Source organism: Alligator mississippiensis, chromosome 3 (genome assembly GCF_030867095.1).
Source record: "Alligator mississippiensis isolate rAllMis1 chromosome 3, rAllMis1, whole genome shotgun sequence".
Taxonomy (NCBI): Eukaryota; Metazoa; Chordata; order Crocodylia; family Alligatoridae; genus Alligator; species Alligator mississippiensis.
This window is the reverse complement of record NC_081826.1, coordinates 249,641,283-249,669,253: the sequence shown is the minus strand read 5'-3', so window position 1 is coordinate 249,669,253 and position 27,971 is coordinate 249,641,283. Positions and strand designations below refer to the sequence as shown.

Genomic DNA, 27,971 nt, shown 5'->3' with positions numbered 1-27,971 from the left:
ACTGTGCTCATGTCCATCTTCTCCAAGGGTGTCTCTGCCATGGGAGGTTCTGGGGTTTCCCTGACTAACCCCCCTAGGATGTCCTCTTGGATCCTTTCCTTTTGCCTCTGACATTCACAGAAGTTTAGGGCTGGCAGGGACCTTGTGAGATCATTGGGTCCAGCCCCCCTGCTCTAGGCAGGAAAGACTGCTGGAGTCAAATAACCCCAGCAAGGTGCGTGTCCAGTGCCCTTTTGAAGATCTCCAGGGTAGGTACCTGCACCACCCCTTGGAGTCTATTCCAGAGTCTGGTCACACGAACCATGAAGAAGTTTTTCCTTATATCCAATCTGAAACCTTCTTCTAGGAGTTTATAACTGTTGCTCCTGGTTTTCCCCTGGGGCACTTTGGTGAATAGTTGTTCACCCTGGCGCTCTCCCGTGATATATTTGTAAGCTGCCACCAAATCCCCCTGCAGTCTTCTCTTTTCTAGGGTGAATAGTCCCATATCTGTCAGCCTTTCCCCGTATGGCTTGCTCTTCAGGCCTCTAATGATATGAGTGGCTCTTCTCTGGGCTCTCTCAAGCTTTTCCACATCCTTCTCGAAGTGTGATGCCCAGAACTGGACGCAGTTCTCCAGCTGCAGCCTCAGCAATGATAAGCAGAGTGGAAGAATAACTTCCTTAGTTTTGCTTGAGATGTAATGGTTGATGCATGCCAGTGTAGTTTGCTCTTCTAACTGGAGCATCACACTTGTGTCTCATATTCATTTTATAGTCAATTATGACCCCCAGGTCTCTTTCGGACGTGGTGCTAGCTAGCGTAGCATCACCTAGCCTGTAAGTTTGTTGCGGATTTTTCCTCCCCAGATAGAACACTTCTCAGTACTGAACTGCATCTGGTTCTGGTCCGCCCATCTAACTAATCTGTCTAGGTCCACCTAGATCGTCAGCCTACCCTGATGCATGGTCGCACTTCCCCAGAGCTTAGTGTCATCTGTGAACTTTGCCAGCGGTCTTTTCACCCCTACATTCAGATCATTGATGAAGATGTTGTAAAACACTGGTTCAAGTACTGAACCCTGGGGGACTCCACTGGCTATCTTCCACCAGGTTGACACAGATCCGTCTATTAGTACTCTCCGGGTCCACTCCTGCAGCCCGTTTCCCATCCATGTGACTGTTGAATTGTTGAGCCCATAGTCCCCTAGTTTCACCTTGAGAGCCTCATGGGACACAAAGTCAAAGGCCTTCCTAAAATCCAAGTAAATGACATCGACCTCATCTCCCTTATCCAGGTGGTGAGTAACCTGGTTGTAGAAGGAGATGAGGTTAGTCAGACATAACCTACCTGCAACAAAACTGTGCTGGCTGATTACATGTGCACTTGAGAAATTTTTGGAGGATTTTTCCTGGGATTGAGGTCAGACTGATCGGCCTGTAGTTCCTTGGGTCCTCTCGCCTCCCCTCCTTGACGATGCTTCACCCTGGGTCACCCTTTGTATTACTTCTTAAAGCTGGGGCCAGTCACACCCTAAAATCATTGGGTATATGAGTCTTTGAGCAACACAAGCTAAATTAATGTGACCATGGCCCCTTACTTTTAGGGTGATCCACACCCGATCATATGGAAACTTTTCCCCATTTAAAAATACATGAGGTTGTGTCTGTCTATTATCTTTAGGCCTGTTTCCCATAGTAGGTGTGTTTTCACCACTGTCTGGGCAAATTCAGAGACTACTACTGTTTTAGCCTTCTGCCCTTCCATCTCAATTTTGATGATGGGCCTGACACTGTTCTGCTTATGCTGGGTACATCTTCCCCTTTTTAGTTCCATGTAACTACAGTATATTTTCTCTTTTTCCGAGTCTAATCCCCCTTCCCTTTACTGTAGCATAGTGCTTTCCTGGATGTGTGGTCTTCCCTCTTCTTGTTCTTGGCAGGAATGGGCATAGGTAGCCACATTCATAGCATCTATTCAAACTCCTCTTTGGGGTCCAAGGTTCTTTGGGTGAATCTGATATCTTTTATTAGACCAACTTAAATAGTTGGAAAACAATTATTAAGCAAGCTTTCAGGTTCAAAAACTGTTCATCAGGCTAAGGAAGTTTCAGCAGTTGGTGTGTGCTCTTCCTGGATGGAATGAAAAGTAAAGAAGCCAGAGGCTGGGCTGGTATGCAGTTTGGGGTCCAGATCCTTTTTCTTAGATATTTTTGGGTGCCTGGGCCTTGCTTCTTTTTTCCCATTGCTACCTTTGTTTCTTAGCTAGGTCCCTGACCTCCTCAAAAGCCTCCACCTGCCACTTCCACTATTGAGGGGCTGTGTTGGCATACCCAGTCTCATGCTTCTTGTTCCAGGTACCGTATGAATTGCTTGAGTCTGATTTCCTCTTTTTCTGTGGACTCCATCACTTGCACTTGATATCCTGTAATACCTGTCCCCTCTGACAAGCTTCGAGCATTGTTTGTTACTTGCAGTCCCGAAACTTCTGTCTGTGGTACTCCAGCGATATGCCGAGGTAGTGTAACACTGCCTCCTTTACCTTCTGATATTGCGTGGCTTCTTTTTTTTTTGGAGTGTCCAGTATTTGTCACTCTCCTATCAACAGGGGGCCCAGTTGGGCAGCCCAGGTTGCCTTCTGTCATCCAGTTGTCTTAGCTGACCTCTCTAGAATCTCTAAGAATGCTTCTAAATCATCTTCTTTAGTCATTTTGGGAGGCACAAATCCTTGCGGACTGGCTTTTACTCTCCTTCCCCCATCCGACTGCTGTTGGGTAGATCACGAGAATTTTTCAAACATCATCTATTGTCATGTGAACAAGGGTTCCTGTTGTTCTGCCAGATTCTGCTGAGTCTGTAGCAATTGTGCTACCAAATTCTGTACTTGCTGGTTGGCCTCTTGCTGCTGGGTTGGCAATTTAAAAAAACTTTTCCAAGTCCATTTTCTGTTTTGTCATCCCTAGGGTTCTTTTCTGGGTCTTCCATTCGGTGTGATTTTCAAAGTTGACCTCGCTGATTCCTGGCACCACTGTAACTGCTCCCCTTTTTGTTACTTCTCATAATGTAGTCTCTGGGCCCTGGAACTTAAGAGGAATCACCTTTTTGTCCACCCCTAATCCTGCACTGCCTCTAGGTTCACACCTGCCATGACTTGATGGCAATTGAGAATTCTGGAATTAGAGATGTGCCTGTACAGGGTCTTTCCTCCTTTAAACTTCAGCGTGGCACCCACAAGTCAGTTTTTGTGTTATAACTGTGCTCTGGGTTCAGGCTTCTGCCTTCAGGATCCAGACTTTTCAGTCCCAAAGTCACTATTCACAAATTTAACAACACAGGACATCAACTGAAACACAGGCAACTGCCCTCCATATTTTGTCGTACCCCTACCCGGGGTTCAACAGTTAGTCAGTCAAACAGGCTGAAAGGGAGTCCCATCTCTTTAATAGTCTTTTTCATTCTGCCTTGCCATCTCCCCTGTTGCTCACAGAGCTCTCACTGCACAGCAACACCCATTGGTGATGTGTAGCGGGGCATGTGCCCCCCCGAGATTGGCACTGGCAGGGGAGTGGGGGTGCTAAAAGAAGCACCGGCGGCATTTCTGGTTTTTGCTCCTGGCACTTCCGAGGTTGGTGATCGGCCGCTGGGGACCCCCTCCCCCCAGTTGGTGATCAGCTGCTGGTGCCCGCCCAGACTCAGGAGGCACCAGTCACCCATGGCAATGCCTCAGGGTCTACCTGATGCGACCACACCAGCCTATCGATACTCTCTTCTCCCATGTGGTAGATCATCCCCATTGGCAAAGCCAGGGCCAGTCCTCCTGGGGTTTTAGGGACCTGAAATACACAAAATCACCTTGTCCCATGCTTCCTACCTGAGCCAGGTAGCTTGTACCCCTCCCTTCGCTGCTTTTGGCTTCCCTTTTTAAAGTTCAGCCACCTGCCTTCTATCTCCTAATCACGCCCCACCCCCAGGAGTGCTTCTTCTCTTAATTAGCAGCCTCCCCCCTCCACCTTCATACTTCTCTGAAGTCTTTTAAAGGGAGCCGCTGCCTTCTCTCTCTGGCAGTTATCTACTCCCTCTATCCCTCCTTTCTTCTTTCTTTTGCTTCCTTCTCTGCCTGTTAACAGGGTTCAAGTCCCCTGTTACAGCTTCCCTGGAAATATTCCATTGTTGTATACAGCTCTTTTGAAATGCTGAAGCAGTTATTGAAGCAGTTAGTGGCAATGGTAAATTGTTATTCATTTTCTTTAGCAACAGTTCTTAGCATAAGAAACCAAAAGTAACTAAAAACCCAAAGTGGCTAAAATAGCATTGGAAACCACTGTGAATTGCTCAGGGTTTGAATCATGTTAAAAGCAATTTGTGAAATTGAGTTTGTTAATGTTGATTCCATCAATTCTAAAACTGTAACGTTATTGTATTGGAGAGCTTTACTGCGATACGGTTGCTTAGATTTACTAGATGGGTCAGTATGTTCATCGAGGACGTTTTTCTTTAGCTTGAATAATGAAAATTAGAGATGGAAGAGACCTCCTTAAATCATTCTGTTCATCTCTGTTGATGCAGGATTGTTCTTTGAAAGTTTTTGTCCAGTCTAATCTTAAAAGTCCTAACCAATGGAGCTTCCATTAATAATATATTTTACTGTCAGGAAATATCTGTATTCAAAGGATAACACAAATCTAGGTAATGTGCTATTATTTATTTATTTTTTATTTCAGTGGCAGCTAAGTGCTCCAATTTAGATCAGTGCCCCATTTTGACAGGCACTGTAAAAATCTAGAAACAGCTCTTCTTCGGAGAGTTTACAATCTATATGCAAAGGGTGGAAGGAGGAACAGAGGCATATAAAGGGTAATGTGTCAGTTTCAGAATTATCTTTAATGAGTCCTGGTACAGGGCCTATCTTCAGGACCTTATTGCATTTCATGTAGGATTTCCAAATATTGTTAGCCTGTTGTTAGTGTTAACATTTTTTGTAAATTGTGACACATTACAGAGATCTCATTTTCATATATGACATAGGTGGTTAGATAAGCTTACCATGAGTACAGAAGTAAGTCTGGAAGGAGGTTACAAAACAAATTGTATAATACTTTTAATGATAATTATATAACTTTGTGCGTGTTTAGCACTGTACACAGCAGAAATGCTAACCAATTGATTCTCATACCACTTCTGTTAGGCAGTTATATTGTATTATCTTAGTTTTACAGACTGGGATATAGTGAGGCTGAAGCCTGTATTTGCAAAAATGGTCTCAAATGTTGAATTCCCGAATATTAGAGGTTCTTGATCTTCAGAGGTGCTGCACATGAAGTCACCAGGGTCTAGATATAAAAATGTTCCATTTTGTTTCTGGAATATGACTTCCAAAATTAAGGTTTGATCCTATGTTCGCTGAAGTAATTAATTGGGAAAGCTTCTACTGCCTTAATGATGCCAGCCACTTTTTAAAGAAGGTATTTTTAGGTCTATGTGCCTTGCCTAAGACAACCCAGCAAGACAGCACCAGAGTTAGGATTAGAATTTAGGAGTTCTGGCTTTCAAGTTGGTGTTCACTCCACTTCACTTCACTATGTTATTTTTTTAAAACAAAGTCATTTCTTCTTAGCAAAAATGGCTTTCATAATATATTGCAGAAACTAACTGATCTTTAAATTAAGCTCCTAATGTTGCTGAGTGATAACATTGTATTTATTTATCAATTTTTCAGAACCCAAGCACTTAAAAGCAAAGAAATCAATAATTAGGGACATTATAAGCAAATAATTTTTACCATGAATAAAATATTGCATACTTTATTACAACCTAGCCTTAACTCTGACCTAGTAAGTAAACTCCCTTTTGAAAAGAAACAAATACTACATTTGGTCAACATAATGATGTATTCAGAGCACATCTGGCAGGGCACATAGCCTTACTCGTTCTCCAAAAATAATAACTTTACTTTAACAAAACTTTCTTTCTATAGAACTAATGGAGATACTTCTGTGGACTCTTTTGTTTTTAGAAATACCTGGGAAATTTCACATATACTCCTTTATATTCAAATATAAAGAGCTAGGCTGGCAAAAATTGAAGTTTAGAAAACAGAATCTTAAGAACAATGAAGTATCGCTGGTTGAATGCTTAAGGTCAAGACTATTTAACAGAATAGCTTTGCCTTGGTCAGGTTTCCACACCCAGTAAATTACAACCAAATCAGAAACAGCACATTTGGAAAACTTTATAATATAACTAACTAGAGCAGAGCATTATTTGCATATTTTAGACCTATGTTGAGCAAAAGACTTTTCAGTGCTTATGAAACAACTCCTCACTCTGCATACTTGACTGTAATGGTTATAAAACTCCTTGAAATGATACTAGCCTAGGCTACATTGGTATATCTGACATTTTATGTTCTGCTTAAACCTAATAAAATGTTGTACGCACCATTTGCATGGCTTAATCATCTTAAGACCCTACTGTAAAGAAACATTTGGTTTTAATAGGCTCAGTTTCTAAAATGATTTTTCGAGGACTCTTAACCCAAAGGGCCTGAAGCACACAGCAAAAAAACCCAGCTAAATCATTTCAAAACAGGCAATACATCCAAGCAACAAGACAGAGATCTGCGTTTATATTAAATGTGTTCCTTTAATAATCTCACTACCCTGAAAATAACACTGAGAGTTGGATCAAAAGCCCACATCACTCAATGGAAAGAGCACCCTTTGCTTTAAGGGGCTCTGGGTCAGCCTTGCAGGCCTCTTTTCAGGGCAGTGGGCTATGAAAGGAACATATTTTATATATAGGCAGGTGCCTTTTTCGTGCTTTGGATGCTCTCCACCCTGAAAGGAAACAAAAGATGTCCAGAAAGTGACAGATTGAGTTAAAATAGCGGTGAAAAATGGTGAGCGTCTCTTGGTATTAGCACCTAACCGGGGGGTTGAGCAACCTTACGAGGCCCTGCTGCCTCTCCCCAGGGAAGGGGCCTACCATGGGCGGGTGGCTGTCGCGGGAGGCCGGAGACGATGCCACCACCCTCTCACCCGTCCCACTTCCAGCGGCAGCTGCGCGCTCGTCTGCCCGAGTCCCCACGGCGCATGCGCACGCGGCTCTGCCCCGGTGGCGCGGGGGAGAACGGCCACTGCGGGCGCATGCGCACTCAGACAGCGGGCTGGGAAGGGGGTGGGGAGCAGGGAGGGGTCACAGCGTGTCCCCAGTGGAGACTGACTGGAGGTGAGGGCAGAGGCAGGAAAGCGGCATGTGCTGCGTGGGGAAGAGCAGTGGCTCTGCTGCGTCCTGGACCGGACCGGGCGGGGCGGGGCGCGGGGCTGAGCTGCTGGTCCGGGGGAGCTCTTGCTGCTGCGCGCACCCCGGGAGGCACCGGGGCCCCAGCCCACTCCTCCCCCACGCGCTGCCCTGCCTGGGGGCGCGCTCAGCCCGCGCAGATAACGTCTTCTTTCTCCGCTTCTGCCGCGGGGGAGGGGAGCCTGCTTTTCTGACACTCGGGACCTGTCTGCGGGGCCCGTGGGAGAACCCCTCCCCTCCACCCGCCTGTTGTCATTTCCTGTGGCACCGCCCACCCCTGCCCCCCAAGTGCACGTGTCCTGTGTCCTGGTCACGTGATTCTCAGCCCCCAGGCGCTGCTGGGCATGTAGACGTGTCACAGGCCATAGGCAACATGGGGATGCAGGGGGCACATACCCCCCCCCTCCCCGAGATTGGCCACTGCCCCTGGGGTCTGTGGGCAGTTGCCACTCCCCAGCCTTGCCTTGCTACTGATATTACTGTAGCCGCCTGCCGGCGGTCCCTGCTCGGTGCGCCCTCCTCATCAACATCACTACAGTCATCAACATCACTACAGTCACCTGCAGGAGGCCCTACTGCCGACACTGCCTGCAGGCGGTCATTGTACCCCCCAGCCTCAGGAGGCAAGTGTTGTTCATGTCACAGGCTACCCCCAGGGGTGGAGTTAGGGAGCTGTAAGGGCCCCCCCAGCCTCCCCTGCTCTGGCCTGCTGGGGTCTTGTTGAGGGCTTTGCAACAGGAGACTTGCTCTGTTATTTTTCTGTTGTCAAAAAACAAGTGAAAGCCCAGAACTGGCATTTTCCCAAGGACCCCGGGTGTCTCCAGTCCTGGTGCAGGGGGAGGGGAGTGGGTAGTGCCAGGCTCCAGGGATCCAATCTCAGTGCATGGGGCAGGGGGCAAGTGGTGCAGGTTTTGTGGCTTGTGGGGCTCTGGCCCATAGGGCCTAAAGCTTGAACACTGCCACGTTTGTAGCATATGTGATGCTCCTGGGTTGCATTAGTGCCCATCTCGCCTCTCAAGTGGTGCCACAGAGGTCAGGGCAGCAGGGAGAGCCTCAGGTTGCTTGTTGTGGAGAGAGAGGGAGATTAAGGGAGACTAAAGCAAGGGGTGGCTTAACTGGAGAGGTGACAGCTTTAGGAGCTCGAGCTTTGCCATAATGTAGAGAAATAGTTCAGTACTCCCTTTGTCAAACCCATGTGCATCCATGCTCACTCGTACTCTGCATTTGAATGTGCTTTGGGCCAGTTACTTTAGCTTGCTTTGTTTTAAATAAATGGAGCAGGGCTTGCTGTTACATTGCCAGTAGCTTTGTTACATCTTTACATCTGCGAATTTACTAAAACACATAGTTCTATTTAAAACGTATGTGAGAACTATAGAGTATTTTTCCACACACTGTATGTACTTACTGCCACTTTGCAGTCGATCATCTGAACTGGGAAATTTGGGAATCACTGACCTGTTTATAGCATCTGTTTTTTCTCTCTTCGCTCTCCCCACATCCAAATAATATGTAGTTTAATAGAGGTTTGGTTCTGAGGAGAAGGGAAGAGTTAGTGATTTGGGACTGGATCCTGCAAACTGACAAGAACTTTCAATGAGAAACTGTGGCCCTCTGATCCCATTTCTTGTACAGAGCCAAAATACTGAATGATTATTAAATATTTGTATGATGTCTATAGAAAGCATTAAAACAGGTGGCCACATTTCTAACAACCTGTTTGTATCTTAGAGTGACTGTAATGTGGGAGGTTTCCTCAGCTATCTTTTGTGTTTTTCCCCTAACACTCTTATTAGAGAGTTTTGGGAGATGGAGTGTGATTGAAGCATCTTGTAGTCTGGCAGTACTTGGCTGGTGGATCCTGGCTATATGGCTTTCTTTCACGGTTTGCATTAACCCTGTCATACTTCAGTTCTTTATAATTTTGTTCAAATATGCCTTAAAGAAGTGATTCTCAACTAGGATACAGTGGTACCTGGGCTGTCTTGAGAGCCTTTCAGAGGTGCTGCAGGATGCTATGTAATGTTATTGCAGTTAGTTGTGCAAACTTAATTCACAGGATTAAACCCAGACATTTCAAATAGGAATCCATAGGGTCAAAACTGGTCTGGCCTGTTGTGGTCTTTCCAAGTTCTTTGCAACAGAAAAATTGCTCTTGTGGGCATGTCTACATGAGATGTTTACCGTGGAACTGCCCAATTAGCTCCTCAGTAAACATTTCAGTGTCTACATGTGCAGCCCTGTGAGGCCTCAGGAAACTATATACTCTACCACAGGTTAGTACTTTTAAATACAAGTACTGTCCTGCCGTGGAGTTTTTTAGCGTGCAGCAGCTCACGTGTAGATGCTGATCCAGCTGTCTGGGGCACAATGGTGGTTCAGTGCGGGGGCTGCCTGCTGGGGATCCCTGAAGTGGATCACCCTCATGCTCCAGCCCACCCCTATGCAGCAAATTGAGCTGGGTTGGAGCAGCCCCAGACTGTCAGGCGGGCACGCCCCCCTGCCCCCCCACCTCCGGTATGTGCTGGAGTTTATTGCTTGAAATGAATTGCACATGTAGATGCACCCCGTTTTCCTGCACTTAAAAAAAGGGTGCAAATTCAGAGCTGGCATTTTCTGAGGGGTACTTTGAGCCTAACGAGATGTTTTGAGCCTAAGAAGGTTGAGAACCATTTCCTACAGCAAAATCCTATTGGCATTATAAGTAGTTTTAAAACTGATTTCAGTTAAATTAAATTTTAACCTTTCTGGCCTGGTCCTGCAAAATGGAGTACAACTTGGTGCAAATGAGAGTTCTGGGCACTTACTTACCTTATTTCCTGGGAAATGCTTAGCATTTTGTAAGACTAGACTATTTGTGTGGGGACAAGCCCCTTCTTTAATACTTTATTGAATTTACATGGATTTATCCAACAGTTTAGTCTCACTGGAACCACTTTCATTTGTATTTGCAAGGTTGGGGTCATATTTGAAAACACAGTCCCTTCCCTAAAGAGCTTACAGCTAAAGAAATAAATATTTATTATAGTTTAAGACTTTCAGAATCATTGTAACACTGGTTATTTTACTCTCTGAGTTGTGCATATACCTCAAATAAATTATTTTTAGTGTTCATTTCATCTTCCAGTATTAACATTTAGTTCTCCCTGCAGATGTCCCTTAACTTGGGTGCTGAAGATAACTTTTTTTTGGATGAAAATAGATTCAAGCAGTATTGTGAAGAATTTGTTAAACATTCGGAGGAAATAGGGGATGCTTGGGAGTGGAGAACTATAAAGGTATGGGCAATAAAATGAAAAGTTCTTGTTGCAAAATTTTCTGTCAAATCATACAGGATTGTAAACCATTATTCTTATTAATTATAGTAGTATTACAGTGTACTCTATAAGCGTACCATGTAATTTGTTTAACTGCATAATACATTGCCAGTTCCAATTCATTGCCTATTGCTTACATTGTAATAAACTCCATTTATCACATGTTGGTTAAATGCTAGCCTCACTAAATGTTTTGTGCCTTAATTATACTCTGGTTAACTGCACAGTAACTGTAACCATGTTTACTAACTGCTTCATAACTAACTACTCATTTATTGATTTATTTTAGGGCTGTTAGTTAATCGCAGTTAATGTACGCGATTAACACAAAACAAATTAATACATTACATTTTGTAACGATTATTAATTGCGCACATCCGTTTTGACAGGGGTGGGCAAAATACGGCCTGTCCTGTACCTTCTCCAAACTTGGCCTGATGGAGCGGACCAGCTCTGGACCAGCCGGAACCCATGCACAGAGCCCCAACCCCAGCCCACCCCGCACCTGCTCTGAACTGCACACCCATGCTGAGCAGTAGAAGCAGCAGTGGCAGCTGGGCAGAAGCTGCTGCTTAACATGAGGGAAAAGTGGCTTCTTCTCCTCGCAGCTGCCAAGCCCTTCTTGCTGCAGCTGCCCAGAGCCCGTACTCAGGCTGCCCTGCAGCTCCTTTCTGTTGCTGTCACTTCCACCTCTGGGCCCACCCAGTGGGGCAGTGGTGGCAGTGCAGAGGAGCGATAGGGCAGCCTGGGTGTGGGCTGCAGTGAAGGGGGGGGCACTCTTTCCCCACACACAGCAGCAGCTTCTGTCACTACTCAGCATGGGCAGGTGTGTATGGAGCAGGTGCAGGGTAGGCCAGGGTCAGGGCTGTTCACACGGGTTCTGGCTGGTCTGGTCTGGCTGGCACAAGTCTGGGGTGGGTGTGGGGCGGGTTGGGACTGGGGCTGTGTGCTGTTGGTAGTGGCGGGGGAGGAGCCCCAGAGTGTGTGGGTTCTGGGCTGTTGCGGGGTGGGGTGCTGACTTGTTTAACTGTATGAGCAAGATTGTGATTAATTGCAATTATTTTTTAAAAGAGTAAAGGGGAAGTAGCTGTCAAAGGGCTGCTATTAGAAGCCTTGAAAATGACAGGGACTAATCAGTTGCATGGCTGCTATCTCCCCTCATTTTCAATAATAGCAGCCCCAAAATTGACTAGCTCCCTTTATCTTTTAATAAAAGCCCTGAAACTATTAGAATCCTTGAACATGAGAGAGGCTAGTCAGTTTTTGGATGGCTGATACCTTACATTTTCTCCTTCGCTGAAAACTTTCTCTTGGTACACCTTAATTTATTTTAAGATGATATTCAAATAAACTGTTCAGCTGTATTTTGCCTTTTGTTTCCCCCCCTCCTAAATGTCTTTGCATCATCACAGCATATATAGGCCCAGATTTTCTTCTGTGATTTGATTTTTTTTTGGCATACTGCTGGGTACACCTACATTTGGAGTAATCATAATTGGGCATAGGCAGCAAACACACTCCTAACCTATTCTCTTCTAAACTTCTCTGTATCTTGGCTGCTCTGTTGACTGTCTGGGGATGTTAGCAGCAAGCACAAGGTAGAGCATCCCTCAGGCTGATCTAATGTACGGCATTGAACCTGGCTGGCTAAGGACAGGAAAGTGCAAGAGAGCCAGGAGAATCTAGGCCAGTGAGTTTGGTTCAGGAATTCATAGATTATAAATCTATTGTAATTGTCTAGTCTGACCCTCTGTATAAGGATAGGACAAAAGATGTTCCTGAATGTATTTCTGTTTGAACTAGAATAGGGCTGTCCAACTTCTGGGTGGCAAGGGGCCACATGGGCTGCAGGCCACAGACACCAAGGTCTGTGCAGCATGGGCCACACACAGCAGGGGGAGCCCTTCTGCAGTCCTCCTCCGCTGTGCAGACAGTTCAGCTCTCCTTTCATCATGCACACAGGTTCTCTCCCTGCTGCATGGGCTGCCTGGATCTTCTCTCAGCTGCGTGGACAGCCCAGGCAGCCTGGCTTTTCTCCTCGGCCATGTGTGCAGCCTAGGCAGCCTGGAACCCTGTCTGGGGCCCTTCCACTGCATTGCTCTGCCCCTCGGACTGGGGTGGGAATCAGAAGCTGGAGGAGGGTGGGGAGCCTGGAGACCCTGGTGGTCGTAGCAGCCGGAGCAATGCAAGGAGTGGTGACCAGGCGGTGGCATGGGGGTGGCATGTTAACCACTCAGAGGTGGCATGTGGCCTTTTAGAGAAACATCCATTCTTGACTTAAAAGTACCATGATGGAGAGAACCCACTACAACTCCTGGTAAGTTGTGCTAACAGCTAACTTCAATGTTAAAAAATTTCACATTACTTCTAGTTTGACTTGTCCTAACTTCCAGCTATTGGACTTTGTTAAATCTTCATCTGAAAAACTGAAGACCCTTTTATTATCAAATTTCTTCTCCCTGTATGAGTACTTGCAGACTGCCATCAACTCACCTCATACTACTCTTTTCATTCAGCTAAACAGATTGAGATACTTAACTATTGGGGCTCTTTTTCAGTCTTTAAATGATTTTCATTGCTTTTTGTTGAACATTTTCCAATTTAGGAACACTTTTCTTGAAGTATGGACCCCAGAACTATACCACATAATCCCACAGACGTCGCACCAGTGTCAAATAAAGAGATAATTTAATCTCCCAGTTGCTCCTTACTATTCCTCTTTAAATAACGAAGAACAGCATTAACCCTTCTGACTAGGGGGTCAGATTGGGAGCTTGTCCTCAGCTGATTATCTACAGGTCTTTTCAGAGTTCCTGCTCTCTAGAATATAGTTCCCCATTCTATCAGCATGACTTGCATCCTTTATCCCTAGATGTGGTATTACATTTTTGTTTTAAAATGCATATGGTTTCTTGTGCACAGTTTACCAAGCAGTCCAGGTCACTATGTATTAGGGATATTTCTTCTTCATTTTTTACTCCTCCAAGCTTTTTAATATTTTATTCTAGGCCACTGATCTGCCTTTTAATTAGCATGGGATTAGGACCTGTCCTGCAAGACCCCCACATTTGAAATCACCAGTTCTTCATCCATTTAATATATGTCATATTATTTTTATGTTGTTCTAGTTTCTTAAAGTTTCTTGTAGTAACTAGTCAGTTTTTTACTGAAGTGTAAGAGTATTAGAACAGTATTGCTACCATTATCAACCAAACATGTAATCTCAAAAAATACCAAGTTAGTTTGACAAGCTCTATTATTCACGAACCTATGTTGATTGGCATTAATTATATTTCCTTCCTTTAACTGTCTATGAACCTCAGTTCTGTGTCACCCATTCCATTATTTTACTTAGGATCAGTGTCAGGCTAGCATGCATATAATTACTCAAGTCATCCCATTTACCTTTTTAAAATGTTGGTACAATATCAGCTTTCTTCAGGTCTTCTGTAACTTCTACAGTATTCAAAGACTTATTGAAAAAGCAACATTATCAATCTGAGTAGTTCCTTGGCGAGCTCTTTTAAAACTCTTGGATGCCAGTTTCATAGATTTTATAGATTTCATAGACATTAGGGCTGGGAGGGACCTCGGAAGATCATTGGGTCCACCAGCCCCCTGCCCAAAGGGCAGGAAGTCAGCTAGGGTCAAAGGCATCCAAACGTCAGCAAGATAGGCATCTAAAAGTTTTGTAAAAGAGTCCAGAGTAGGTGCTTGCACCACCTCTGGGGGGAGTCTATTTCAGGCCTTGGGGGCTCGGACAGTAAAGAAGTTTTTCCTTATGTCTGTGCGGGCTGGGCCCCGATCCCGCCCTCGTCGCCATGTGCGGCGGTGATTCCGATCCCATTCTGGCCGCCATGGGCAAGCTGGGAGGAACCGGGGTCGTACCGGACCCGTCTTCGGTGCACACACGGGCTGTGGCCAGCAGCCCGGGCACGCGGGGCGGGAGAGAACCGCGGGGCGGTTTAGCGCATGCGAGTTAGAATTAGTTACGGAGGCGTAATGGTTGATTGAAAAGATTATTTACTTACACCCAAAGATGGCATCGGTGTAGGCTGGACAGGTTTCCAGGCACAGCTCCCGCTTGAACCCTCGTTGGAGGACTCTGACAAATCGATTGCTCCCACGGAGTTTGCCAGGCTCCGCAGGTCCGGTAAAGTTGGGTTCGAAAAGTTTTCCCCGGAGTTACTTAGGCTCCGCGGGTCCGAAGTTACTGGAAAGGGATACATCTAGGATTGTGCTCAGCGATGGGGAGAGGCGAGAAGCGAAAGCTCCGTAGGCTCAGTTCTATTGCCTCTATTGCCTGCTTAGGGGAGGCGCGTCGGGTCCGTGAGGGTCCGCAGCGCTTGGAGATCTTCACACAGAATCTCTCTCTCTTCCTCCCTCCTCCGGCTTGGGCGGAAACTACCCAAGTCTTTTGTACGGCTAGCAAGCCAATCGCTAGCCGCCATGTGTGCCTAAAATAGGAATCGGCCAATAACGTGGCGTGAATCCTAATACAAATGGCGGGAACTTCTTTACAGCGTGTATCACTACAATGCAAGAAAGAGATGCACACTGCAAAGAAGCTGCAATCCGGCGGGAAATCCCCTGCTGCACCAGAGTTCTGTCTAGCAGCAGAGAACTCTACCGTGCAAAGAAAGTGACAAATTGGCGGGAAATAATTTAGCGGTGCCGAAGTGCGCACACAAACAAAAACCACAACTTTGGGTTGTGACAATGTCCAGCCTAAAACGGTCTTGCAGGAGTTTGTGACTGTTAGACCTTGTCATCCCTTGTGGTGCTCTGGTAAACAGGCATTCCCCCAGATACTGATGCACACCCCTTATGTACTTATAGGCTGCCACCAAGTCACCCCTTAGCCTGTGCTTCTCCAGGCTGAAGAGTCCCATGGCGTGCAGCCTCTTTTCATAAGGCCTGTTCTCTTGCCCTCTGGTCGTGCACTATTCCAGTCTTCAGGTACTTTGCCCGAGTGCCATGAGTTCTCGAATATCCTTGCTAGTGGCCACGCTATGATGCCTGGCAGTTCCTTTAGCACTTCTGGGTGCAATCTGTCCAGACAAACTGATTTGTGGGTGTCCAGCCTCTTGAGGTGCTCCCTCACAAGATCTGTGCCAATGGTGGGCATATATGTACCCTCACCCTGGTCATCCCGCATCATGTTAGGCAGGGTGGTTCCTTTGCACTGGTGAAAAACCAACACAAAGTAATCATTAAGCAGATTGGCATTTTCCTGGATGTTGGTTGTCAGATGCCCCATTTGGTTTAGCAGACTTGTTTTTTTTTTTTAAATGTCCAAGTTTCCATAACTGCTGTTTAACATTTTCCTTAATTACTGTTGAAGTAGAAAATTGTATATCATGATGAATTTCTATAGTACTTGGCCTATTTCTCAATGCAGAAAGGAAATATATTTTGAACTCTTCTGCCTTTTCTATTTTAGACATTTTTTGCCATTTCTGCCAGCAATGAATCAACTGTACTGGTAGGATTCCTTTTGCGCATAATGCACATAAAAGATTCTTCTAATTGATTTTAGGTCTACTGGCCATATATTTCTTCTATATATTTCCTTTCCTTATCAGTTGTTCTACAATTCCTAGTTTCTATTATATCTTCATTACTGTCATCTTACCTTTTCTTCCATATGCTGTATAGTTTTATTTTTATATAGCTGTTTGCTTAAATCATCCTTATAACATTTTATAATGCACGAAAGCTCATAGGTAAATATATGTCAGCACTCATGCTCTAAATGGCAATAAATTAGAATTTGCAACTCTTTCAATACACATTAGGCAAGGCTCCAGTAGAAAGGAAGATCATGGCCTCAAACACAAAATACCTCATTTTTAAAAACATACTCAGGGTTTTAAAACAGTGAAAATATTAACAAATGCATTACAATGTGCCCTTTCATATAGACAGCTATTTGAAACCTTAGACTTCAGTCCAGGGCTATATTTATGAGCGGTTTATTCAGAAAAGAAAGATGCTCTGAGCTTCTATCAGGAATTCAATACTTGGGTCAAAGTTTGAACTTTCTGTGAAATAGGAAGCTTTGCTGGAAATAGCAAAATGAAACAGATTTTTGTTCTCACATAAAAAATGGTGCGATCTCTTTTAATGGGACAAGTTAGTGACTCTGATTCTAGAGTGTGATAAAAACCTGATCATTGAGAGGAACCTTTTATACCATATAATGTGGGAAAGAAATTTCCCCTTGAAAGAGACGAGTATCTCGAAGTAGAATGGTTAGGAGAACGTTGGGTTTTTTTTAATGCCTAGCTTTTGAAAAGATTGGTGACTCTTGATTTTCCGGATGTAGTTCACTTGGAGCTCATTCCTCCATTTCATCCATTCCATACTCAAAGAAATTGTTCTATGGATGTCAGTGAGGCTTCACAAGTAAGTCAGAATTGTAAAACTGCTCTTTTAAAATCAGTAGAAATTAAATGACAAAACATCTACATTTTATGTCAAATAGGCTGTCATGTCATAAATTCTTCTGGTTCAAACAAAATATTTTATTTATAGGTGTAGAGAGAAACTCCCTATTGTTTTATTTTTATAATCCTGTCTTTTAAAAGGAAAGCTGTATTTAAGCAAGAAGTAAATCAGTTATACACCTGTTGGAGCTGAATTGCAGAGTAATACTGTATGTCACATACATTAGGTGTGATCTACCAAAGCCAGCCCTGCATTTGTGTTCATTTAATTTTTTTTCATATGCAGTTAGGTTACTGCAGTCTAAATAACCATGTCAGAGGCTACAGTCATCCTATCTATTTATGATATGCTGCTTGTGGTATGAAATAAGGGGAGTTGAGTAGGAGGGATATGATTAACTCCATTTTAAAGAGAGGTGTCCTTTCAGAAGAATTGATTAATTGTTTATGCACAAATTATAAAAATATACTGGTATAAAGTTGAAGTACCAGAAAGACACTGAAACAGGGAAGATGCTTATTTTTCTTGGATATTCTACCCCTGGTGTTGTCAAGAGGCAACACGCCCCTCCCCAGCTCACTGGTGTAAAATACAAAGGTTACTAGATCAATGTGTCTCTGGCTGTCTTAACATCTTCCATGTAATTTGAACACTGGAGGCTGCAAGCATTCAGAGCTTGAGTTTCTTCTTCACTTACTCAGGAAAATTGGTACGATGAGGGGCATAATATTACTTACTCCTGCTCCCTCAAAGGCAAGAGTGCCCCCAAAACAATTCACACCTATGATAACAGGTGGTGTTTTTTCTGCTGCTTTGCCAGAGAAGTAGAAAGCCCTTGAAACTCCACAAACAGGACTTTCTTCAGAGAGCCTCTAACTAAGTGGACTTCTTGCCTATTCCAGGCAGGCCTAATTTCTTAATTACTGCTCCTACTTTTGGGTTTGCACTTTAAAGTACTTCATAACTGAGGGTTTAACTGATCCTGCTACTAGGGACATCCAGCATGGTTTTGTGAGATTTAGTGAGAGGAGAGAGCTCTCTCTCTCTCTCTCTCTCTATATATATATACACGTGTGTGTGTGTAGCATGGCTGGAAGAGAAGTTGAGAGCAAGGTAATTCCTCATAAAGTGATCTGTGCTTAAAAGTTTACTGACAAAAATACATATAACTGGTGTTATCTTCTTGTTTCAGGTATGAAACTTGATAAGAACAAAGTACACAAATAGCCCATAACAGATGCTGTCGTTACATATAATATGTAATAGTATTGAAAAGACTGAACTAATGTGTCAGAATGGAACACCCATTGATTTAAAGATCAGAATAAATGGAATAAACCATGTCAGAAATGATAGATTAACCAAAGAGTTAAATTATAGTTAAATTTGCAGCCTTGTCAAGCAATTTAATGCTACATTAATGAGTTTTGTAGAGACTATTTTGAATAGAATCCTTTTACATCAGATGTTGCACATATGCTTTCTGTGTTTGTTTGTCTAAAATAAAGCATAATGAAACAGCTAATAAAACCCCAATTTATTTGGTTCCTTCAAGAAATAAGTCCTCAACATGCAGCTCCTGTTCATTGTTTTCCATGTAGCTCTGTTGCCGTTCTGCATATTTACATTCTCAAAAATACAGTATTAAACTTTTTTGCCATCCCTTATTTGTAACTGAGAAAACCTTAACAATGTTGCCAATACGTTTACTCTTAGCTCAGGCTGTGAAGAGGCTCACAAAAAATGTCTCCCTATTCTCGTGCAAGGACCTTTTGCAATAGCAGACCACATGGAATGGGGAGGACTGTGATAAACAGTGTGGAGAATATGGAGAGGAAGGGTACATGCCCCTGTCTGTTTTCTCTCACACTAACCCTTAGATTGAGCTCAGAATTAAAGAATGGAGTAGAAGAATGCTCTCAACATCCAGTGGATGCATTCTGGGAGAAGATACTTGTCTGGGTCACAGTCTTCTTTCCAGTGCCCCTTATGGGGCAGCTCTGAAGTATTTTCTGTACAAGGCAGTGGCATACATAAAAGCCCATATACTGAAAATACTTAGGTTATACTTTTTGTTTAAAAAAGGTATGCTTTATTTTAAAATAAAAAAAAATATGAAACTAGTTTTGATCATTTAGTTAGCAAACAAGTGACACGTTTAAGATATATTTGGTCTATTTTATCCAGTACTGAACTCCTATGTGTGAGTTTATGAAACCTAGGAAGGAAGATGAGGCCAAGTTAACTCCATAGGTTTGCCATGATTTGGGAAATTTGCACTAGTCTAGTTACATTGACATTGGTATGCAGGTCCAAACCACTGCTACAGATACATGACAAAAGACTTATCTTGGTGTGGCTGACTAGCAAATTACTAGGATAAGTTGAATCTGTGATTGATGTCTCATAGCATGTCTACTCTGTGGGCTTGCATGAAATCAGAGTATCAACATTGTGCAGAAACCTCCAGATGGTGTCAGCTAACCATCCTATTTAAGGTAGTGGCGACTCCTGTTCTGTTGTCACTGTTTTTCTATGGGTTATCTTCATACCATGAAACTGCCCTTTTCCTAGTTGTACTTTTTTACATATGGAAGGCTTGGCATCAGATGTAGACTGAATTGGTTTACAAGGGCTTTATTGCAAAATGGGCTTCAATATTTCTTCTCTGCTATTTCATCCTTACCAAGACCAGTGGAAGAGTGTTTTGATCTATGAGCTACCTTAAGAAGATTAATAGGTTATGTCATTATCAGCAATCTAATTCCGATTATATTTTCATCCAGTACATTTAATCCCACCTACCATGTATATTAATCCATGAAAAACTGAATTGTACAAGGCTCATACATGAAATTTCACTGGACTGTTCTTGTTATGATTCTGCTTCTGGAAAAAAAAAATTTGTATTTCAGATATTGAACATTATTCCTGCCATGTAATTCTTCCATTTGTGTCCTGCTTATTTTTCCTCCCTGTACAGTGTACCTGTGGATTTGGCATTTTATCTCCCTCCAGACCTCAGCATAATATCTTTCAAGAGCTTCCTTTTGGTAGCTAAGTATCTACCACTGATTAAATAAGTCAGTTCATCAATAGCAGCTGTATCCCATATTATTTTCATTAAGGAGGTGTTTGACTTCCTCTAAAGCAGAAGATATTGAAAAGCAGGGCACTTAGCACCCATCACAAGTAGGTTCTAAACTTGTGACTGAATATAATATATATTTTATGCCATAGAATGATGATAGCATTTAGAAATTTGCTTTAATTGGTTACAAAAATATTTTTCTTTTGTTTTCTGAGCACAGGACTTTCCTGATGGTTATATGAGTAAAACACGCTTCCAAATAAAAAATAGAAACATCCCACCAGATCTCAGACAGAATGTTAATGAGATTGAGGAACAAACATCATTTACACATTTTGAGGTAAGTATAACTTTCTATATAGCCTTTAATTTGTGTATATAAAATAGATTCTGAGCAAAAACATCTTTTATAGTGTATTCTAAAACACAAAGCAAAACCTGTTTTGTTACCTTGCATACTAGTATGTCCTGAAAGATTTGGGGTGTTGAATTTTCATCAGTGGATTTGAACAATTTATAATCCCTATCCCACTCTTTCTTGTGTACATCTTTATTGGTGATGGAAACTGGGGAACAACTGGGAAAGAAAATGATAGGCTACAAAGCTTTATAAAAATATATGTATATTCTTATCATGGAAGGATGGTATTTATTTGAATCATACTCTAGCAACATTCAAGTATTACTGATTTTTGTAAAAAAAAAAAGACTGAACATCAATATTTAACTCAGAGGTAAATATTATTCAAGGCAAAATCTGGAGTCAATATTTACCTTGAGGCACAATATATCTTGAAATTTACTGAAAAAAGAAGTTAGTACATGAATTGTTATTTTCATATGACATACTTACCTGAGGAATATCTAGAAATCATCTTCTACTATGGGTTTGGTTCATAATTATATGGTGCTGAGATTTTTGTAAACTAACTTTTATAAAGTTGAATTAGAGTTGGAGGTCTTGAGGGGAAAAACCTTCACTTTTATTTCTTTTGTTAGAAAGTAAGGTTATATCACTCTTCTGTATTATTGACCAGTCAGTAAGAAACAATAGAAACCTCTTTTGCCTTGTTGCATGCCTGATTATGTACATGAGGAAAATCTTGATTTATGGTTGGCTTAAAATAATCAGTGTTGAACTAACAAAAATAACTTTTTCCTTTAAGAGTGTCAGTTTCTTCACTACATACGTTAATCTTTACCAAGTACTCTCAATATCAAGATATTCAGTTTGAGATGAGTGTTTTTATATTCTGTAGTTTAAACCAATTTAATGAATTTTGTTTCCATTTCTGTAATGTTTAAACTTGACATAAATTGGATTCTACAAAATTGTCAGTACCATTATATAATGTGTGTTTGATAGGTAACAGCCACCAGAATATTAAGAGTGACATCTGAATTGCAACCAAAATGCTTTAAATTTACCTTTTGGAAAATCTTAATATTTCTGAAAAGTGATGGCTCATAGCATGTGCCATGAATGGTGGTTTTCTCTCTCAACTCTGATGGCCTACTTTAATCCCATCAGATCTTTTGTATGGAATCACTGTTTAATAGAAACTGACGGTTTAGTCAAATTTTGGTACTTTTGATTGTACTGTATCAAGTTCCCTTTCTTCATGGAAAAGATGTTTTGAATCAGCATATTTCTAAACTATTGAATCCACCTCAAAACAATGCTACAGAAAGTCACAAGACAAGAAGAGCTCTACAAAGTTTTAAAGTTTCTAATATCCAAGAATATAGATGTATTACTTCAGCATCCCAGATTGTACTATTTAATATGTTTTAAGAGGATTTTGCATGTCTTATTATCTGTCATCAAACATACCTCATTCGTAATAGCACTTCTTAAATTTAAAAAAAATGGTCAAGAGTGTAAAACATTCTTAGGTAGGCCTCATTTAGTTTGATTGGTTTTAGGCTGATACAGTAAGAGTTGCAAAATAAGGTGATTGTTGACTTGGGATCCAGTAAACAGGCTACAGGGGAGATGCTCAGCTAAGGAATAGGTACGCTGCTTGAATCCTGTAAGAGCCATTGGGGAACTGCCAGTTGAGTATAAAGGTGTCAGTTATTACAAGGCATGCAAGTAATATTTTGATAAGCATTGGGAAGGAGTCTTTTATCTTGGTAGCAACAAAGACGTAGAGGAGTTCAGGAAAAAAGGATCTAGATGCTGAAACCTAGGACATTAGGAGGAACACTTAAGTCCAAGGCCTCCATTGCATTTGAGTTTCACGGAGCAATAAGTCCAACTGCATGGAAGATGTTGATGAATTTTAATTTTTCTTATCAAGCATTAGATAAGGTTCTGAGAAAGAGAGACTCTATATCAAATGGAAGCTCTTAGAATTAAAAGGGAACCAGGCTGCTATTACTGTATTTATTTTTTTGCTTTGTATTCTGCCCTTCTCAACAAAGGTTCAGGGGGGCTTGGATTAAGAGGATAGAATCATTTATGAAACAGGAAAAGAAAGAAGAGAGGAGAATGAACAGGAAAACAAAACAATTTAAAAAACAAGTGGAGTATCAACATAAAGCAGAATCCCTATAAGCAATATCCCAGCTTAGCATTGTTTTCTGAATGGCCGAATAGGATGGTTTTATGGCACTTGTAAAAGATGTCCAGGCTCAGGCTTTGGTGGGCCTCAAGAGGGAGGGAGTTACAGAGCTGGGAAGCTACTAGCAATAGAATTATTTAACTAGAATATGGTGGCGTGAGGGAGCCAATTAAGTATTGAGAAACACTGTGATTGGATAGAGAAACTTGCCGTTAACAATTGATATGGTATAGGGTTAAGTAAAAAATGACACTTTCAAAGTGAAAAAGGCAGGAGAAGAGCAAATCAGCTTAAGTAAACTAGTCCAGCCCTTTGGGGGGGGGGGGGTACTTTTAATTTTATGCTTAGAATGCGGAAATCACCGATTGCTACTGTTACAGAAGATTTTGATACGCCTTGACTACTTCCAATATTTTCATTTTATCATGCTTAAGGTTAACTATTGTGACCAAAATAATTGCTAAAATCATTGTGTTATTATGACAAAAATGAAAAAAGTCAGTGTGAAAAAGATAAGTCACGACCATATTTTTAAAAATATAAAATTTTAGCAGTATATTAAAACATGATATTCAAAGAGGAAAATTCCATAAACATGGAATATTGATAGATTTTCAAATGGGTTTTATTTTGATAGTGTTTGATTTATGATTCATAAATCATACGGTGTAATAGATTTCCTATTACAGTCGAATGCTCTATTTTTAAAGAAATAGTGTTCTATAGAAGAACAGTTGTATGATAGGACTTAAGAAGGCAGCCTGGGATTGAGTTCTATGTGGTTCATGATTAAAATGTTATATTTACAACCATCAGGACTGGAAACATTTTCTTTGTATAATCAAAAAGTAAAAAATGCTCCACAAAGGACTATTGAGAAGTCGTGGCTTTTTTGCTTAAAGTACAGAATCCATGAAAATGTAGAATCCATGATAAATCATGACAGTCTGATCATTGTATAGTCATAGCAATTGCCATTCAGATTTCGAACCAGCATTTCATTGCTACTATTACAGCAATATTCTCATGATGTGAGATTTTTATGCTCATACCATTTTTATTCCTAAACCCACTCCAATTTTTTCTTCTCCTCCTGGGAAATAACTGTTCTGTACATACAAGTCTGCTCTACCTGGCTTCTTGTGTCCTTTGTGTATGTGTATGAACTTTCAACATTCTAAACTTATTTTGCAAAAGTTCAGAGAGGTAATACAGCCCTCTGAAAATTAACAAAGATATCCTCAAGATTTTAGTATTATTTGATTAAAAATTACATAGTTTAGATAAACCTTTTTTTTTTTAATAACAAACCATTGCTTCTTGCAATCACTCTTTCTAGTTACTCATGAGTTAATCCTGCTTTGCACACTGTGGGTTCACAGAACCAAAGAAAATTAGGGTTGGAAGGGACCTCAGGAGGTCATCTAGTCCAACCCTCTGCTCAAAGGAGGAGCAGCCCCAACTAGATCATCCCAGCCAAGGCTTTGACTAGCCAGGTCTTAAAAACCTCCAAGGATGGAGATTCTACAACCTCTCTGGGGCTGCGTCTACACAAGACAGTGATTGCCCAATAGCCCATGGCTACTGCGCAGTAGCACTGCGTGGCAGAAAGTGTGACATGATGCTTCTGCACAGTAGACTCAGGCTGCTGCGTAGTCAGTGTTACAAAAAAGCCATTCCTCAGTGCTACTGTGCAGTAACTCCAGTTACTGCACACTCATTTAGTACTTGTTTATACAAGTACTAAATAACTACATAGTAATGGTTGTGCATTTAGTGTCTCACGTAGACATGGTCTGGGTAACCTGTTCCAGTGTTTTACAGCTCTCCTACTGAGAAAACTTTACCTAATATCTAATCTACACTTCCCTTTCTGCAACTTGAGATCAATACTCCTTATTCTGTTATCTGTCACCACTGAGAAAAGTCTAGCTCCATCCTCTCTGAAATCGCCCGTCAGGTAGTTGAAGGCTTCCATTAAATCTGTCTTCTATCTTTTCTTCTGCAGACTAAATAAGCCCAGTTCCCTCAGCCTCTCCACATAAGCAGAGATCCTGGTTGTCTTTGATTAAAAAAAAAAAAAAATCCCCAATTTTCAGATTAAAAAAGTAACCCAAAATCCACATTTTTTCCTGATTAAAATGAAACACTACTAATATATAGATATATTTATATTGATATTAGAATAACTATATAGATATTAGATTAAAATGGAACACCACTAATATATATATATCTATATATATTAGTGGTGTTCCATTTTAATCATGGAAAAATGTGGATTTTGGGCTACGTTTTTAAATCTGAAAATTGAAGATTTTTTTCATCAGAGACAACCAGGATCTCTGCTCATAAGTCATGTGCCCCAGCCCCCTAACCATTTCCGTTGTCCTCTGCTGGACTCTCCAATTTGTTTACATTCTTTCTGTAGTGGGGGGTCCCCAAAACCGGACACAGTACTCCAGATGTGGCCTCACCAGTGCCAAATAGAGGGGGAGAATCACTTCCCTCAGTCTCCTGGCAGCACTCCTACTTATACAGCCCAATATGCCATTAACTTTCTTTGCAACAAGGGCACACTTTTGGCTCATATTCAGTCTGTTGTCCACTGTAACCCCCAGGTTCTCTTCTGGTTGCTGAAGAAGTAAGTGTAGTTGTGCCACTAAGTTACAGTGTCCATAATATAATTTAGTTAGACATTCTCATAGGAGAGTTCATACTGGGAAATAGTATTGTGATGCTGAACTTCATGAATTTCAAAGAAAAAAGCCAAAAAAAATTAAGGTAGTTAATTAGAAACAGCCTGAAGGGAAGAGTTGGGAAATTAAAGTCCATAGACTCAGCAAGGAAGCTGCTTAAGAACACCGTATTAGAGAATGATGAGTTATGAATAGCCTGGAACAACAATAACAAAGAGCATAAAAGGCAAAGAAGAAACCTGGTATGGTTACATGCCAGGGTACATAAGTATAAGGGATCCACAAAGATATGAATAAATGGCTTTGGAGGCTAACAGGACAGAACTTAAGTTTTGGCAGACAAGATGGAAATTTGAAAATTGTTGAAGAATAAAGAAAGAAAGAAATAGAATAAAGGTGTTTATTACATGGGTGTAATTTGCATTTAGGTCACTGAACCAAAAAAAAAAAATTAGAAGCATTTCAGAAATGAGATGGTATGAATGAATCAGTTAGTGTTCTACAGTACAGCAAAATGCTGTAGAGGATACTGAGATTGCAAAGAAGCTAAATTATTTAATTTCTGTTTGTTTTTAGTTTGCTCTAATATGATATAGTATAACATTGTTATACATAAACAAGTATAAAATGCATGACTAGAAATCACTTAGAATACTGAATCAGTTAACAATTACTAACATTAGCAACAAGAAATTCGCCAATTTTATGAGAGTCTTCAAGCAAATAGATCAAATTAACTGATAAATTATTATAGGTTGACCCTTGGATGTTACCAGTTTCAGTTCTTTACCAGTACCTGGCTGCAGCTGGGGACTGGATAGGGTGAACTAATTAAAACTGAATCAAACAAGACAGGTGATGGTTTTGGTGAGCTGTAGAGGGCTGCACACACAAAATATTTCAGAAGATACAGTTTTAAATTATAGATAAAAACAAATCATATACTAAAAATCAAACATCTACTATAACATATTTTAATTTTATTTCAAAAATATTTGTATCCTGCTTTGTTTTTTTGAGAAGTGTATATAGGTGCTTGCATAATAGCTCAAAGTAAAGCCTTACTCTTGTATATGGTGTGTGTGTGTGTATGTGTGGGGGGTGGGGGTTGTGCACATAGGTGTGCATGGGGGGTGCTGCCTGCATGCTAAGTCCTGGGTGACAGCTGGGGGTAGGGGAAGGGAGGTTGGGGTGTGTGCAACAGAGTTTGCCCATGCGGTGCAGGTGCGTTCTGGTCTATGGCTGTCTCTGTGGTGCCACCTGCTTCGGAGTGGGTGGAAGGTGGCTGGACCTGGAGCCCTATATACTGGGGGATGATGGATGAACCACCCAGCTGCAGCTTCCCTCATGCCTGGAGTGATGCAGCAGAGGCAAGAGGTGGAGGAGCTGCTGGAGGTGGGGAGAGCTGAGTAGTATCTGGGTGGCTGCAGCAGCAGCAGGAGTAGCTCCATTGGGAAGCTGTGCATGCTGGCTGGTGCCAGAGCAGTACCATCAGCAGGCAAGGGGTGGGTGTGGGCGGGAGTGCAGGGTGGGGGTTGGCCCCATGCAGGCCATACTTTGCCCACCGCTGGTCTGGAACCTGCTGCTGGTGCAGAAGCTTGCCTTCTGATGGCATGGGTCGTCAGGAACATAGAACTCCAGTGTTCCAGAATCTACAGTGCCTCCCAATAGCTTTCCTGCCAGAATTCAAGGAGTTGGTTTTGTCCTATAAGGCCCTCAATGGTCTGATCCCTAGTTGCCTAATTGACCACCTCTTCCCTTATACCCATTGCTATCCCTTAGGTCAGCCAGGAGCAACCTCCTGCAAGTACCATGTCAAGTCTGCTTGATGAAAATGCTTGGGAGGTTGTTCTCAGCAGTTGCTCCTCAGCTCTGGAACTCTCTCCCTTCTGAGGCCTGCCAGAGCCAAACCCTGGACATCTAGAAGTGCTGCAAGATCTTCCTATTCAGGCAGGTGTTTAGCAAACAAAGTTAAGCTGAGACAGCATTTAAGGAGGTTTCTGTTTTATGTGGATATTCTAGTTCCCTTGTAAGTTGTTTTGTTCTCTCGTCACTCTCCTGTTTTGCAGTTATTTTGCCCTCTTATTGTAAGATGCCTTGCACCTTTGTTAGGAAGGGTGACATATAAATAAAGTAGCAATAAATAAATAAATAAATAAATAAAATATTGGAGGTGAAAGCAGGGAGTATGAAATGGAAATGGGAAGTAATTTTACTAGAATATATGGCTTTAGTTGGGGAGACCTCTGCTGGGAAAAAACAAACAAAAAAACACATTCACTTTTGATAGCCACACATTAAAAACAAGTTGCCAAACTACAAAAGGCTCAGAAAGAGTTATAAAAATGTTTTAGGATTAACAAAATCCCATTTTACAGTGAAAGACTGAAGAAGCTCAATCTATTTTGTTAATCTATTAAGGGAATGGTAAGAGGTTGATCATAGTTTAATACTGAGAGAGGCATTCTTATAGTCATGAACCCTTTAATTTTTAAGAGAAAGGCAAAATATGGTCCAGATCCTGGAAGCAGATGATAGATGGATTCAGACTAGAATTAAGACACACATTT

General features: G+C 41.9%; 1 protein-coding gene across 3 annotated transcripts in view; it reads left to right on the top strand.

Moving 5' to 3' along the window:
- Window positions 1–7,130: 7,130 nt before the first annotated feature.
- ATG10 (autophagy related 10) overlaps window positions 7,131–27,971 on the top strand; it is a 158,750-nt gene continuing 137,909 nt past the window's right edge. For all 3 annotated transcript variants that reach the window (XM_059725065.1, XM_059725064.1, XM_014595412.3), the window contains exons 1-3: window positions 7,131–7,205; window positions 10,430–10,555; window positions 20,356–20,475. In XM_059725065.1, coding sequence (XP_059581048.1) covers window positions 10,430–10,555; window positions 20,356–20,475 — 246 coding nt within the window. In that variant the 5' untranslated portion in view covers window positions 7,131–7,205. The remainder of the gene's footprint in view (window positions 7,206–10,429; window positions 10,556–20,355; window positions 20,476–27,971) is intronic.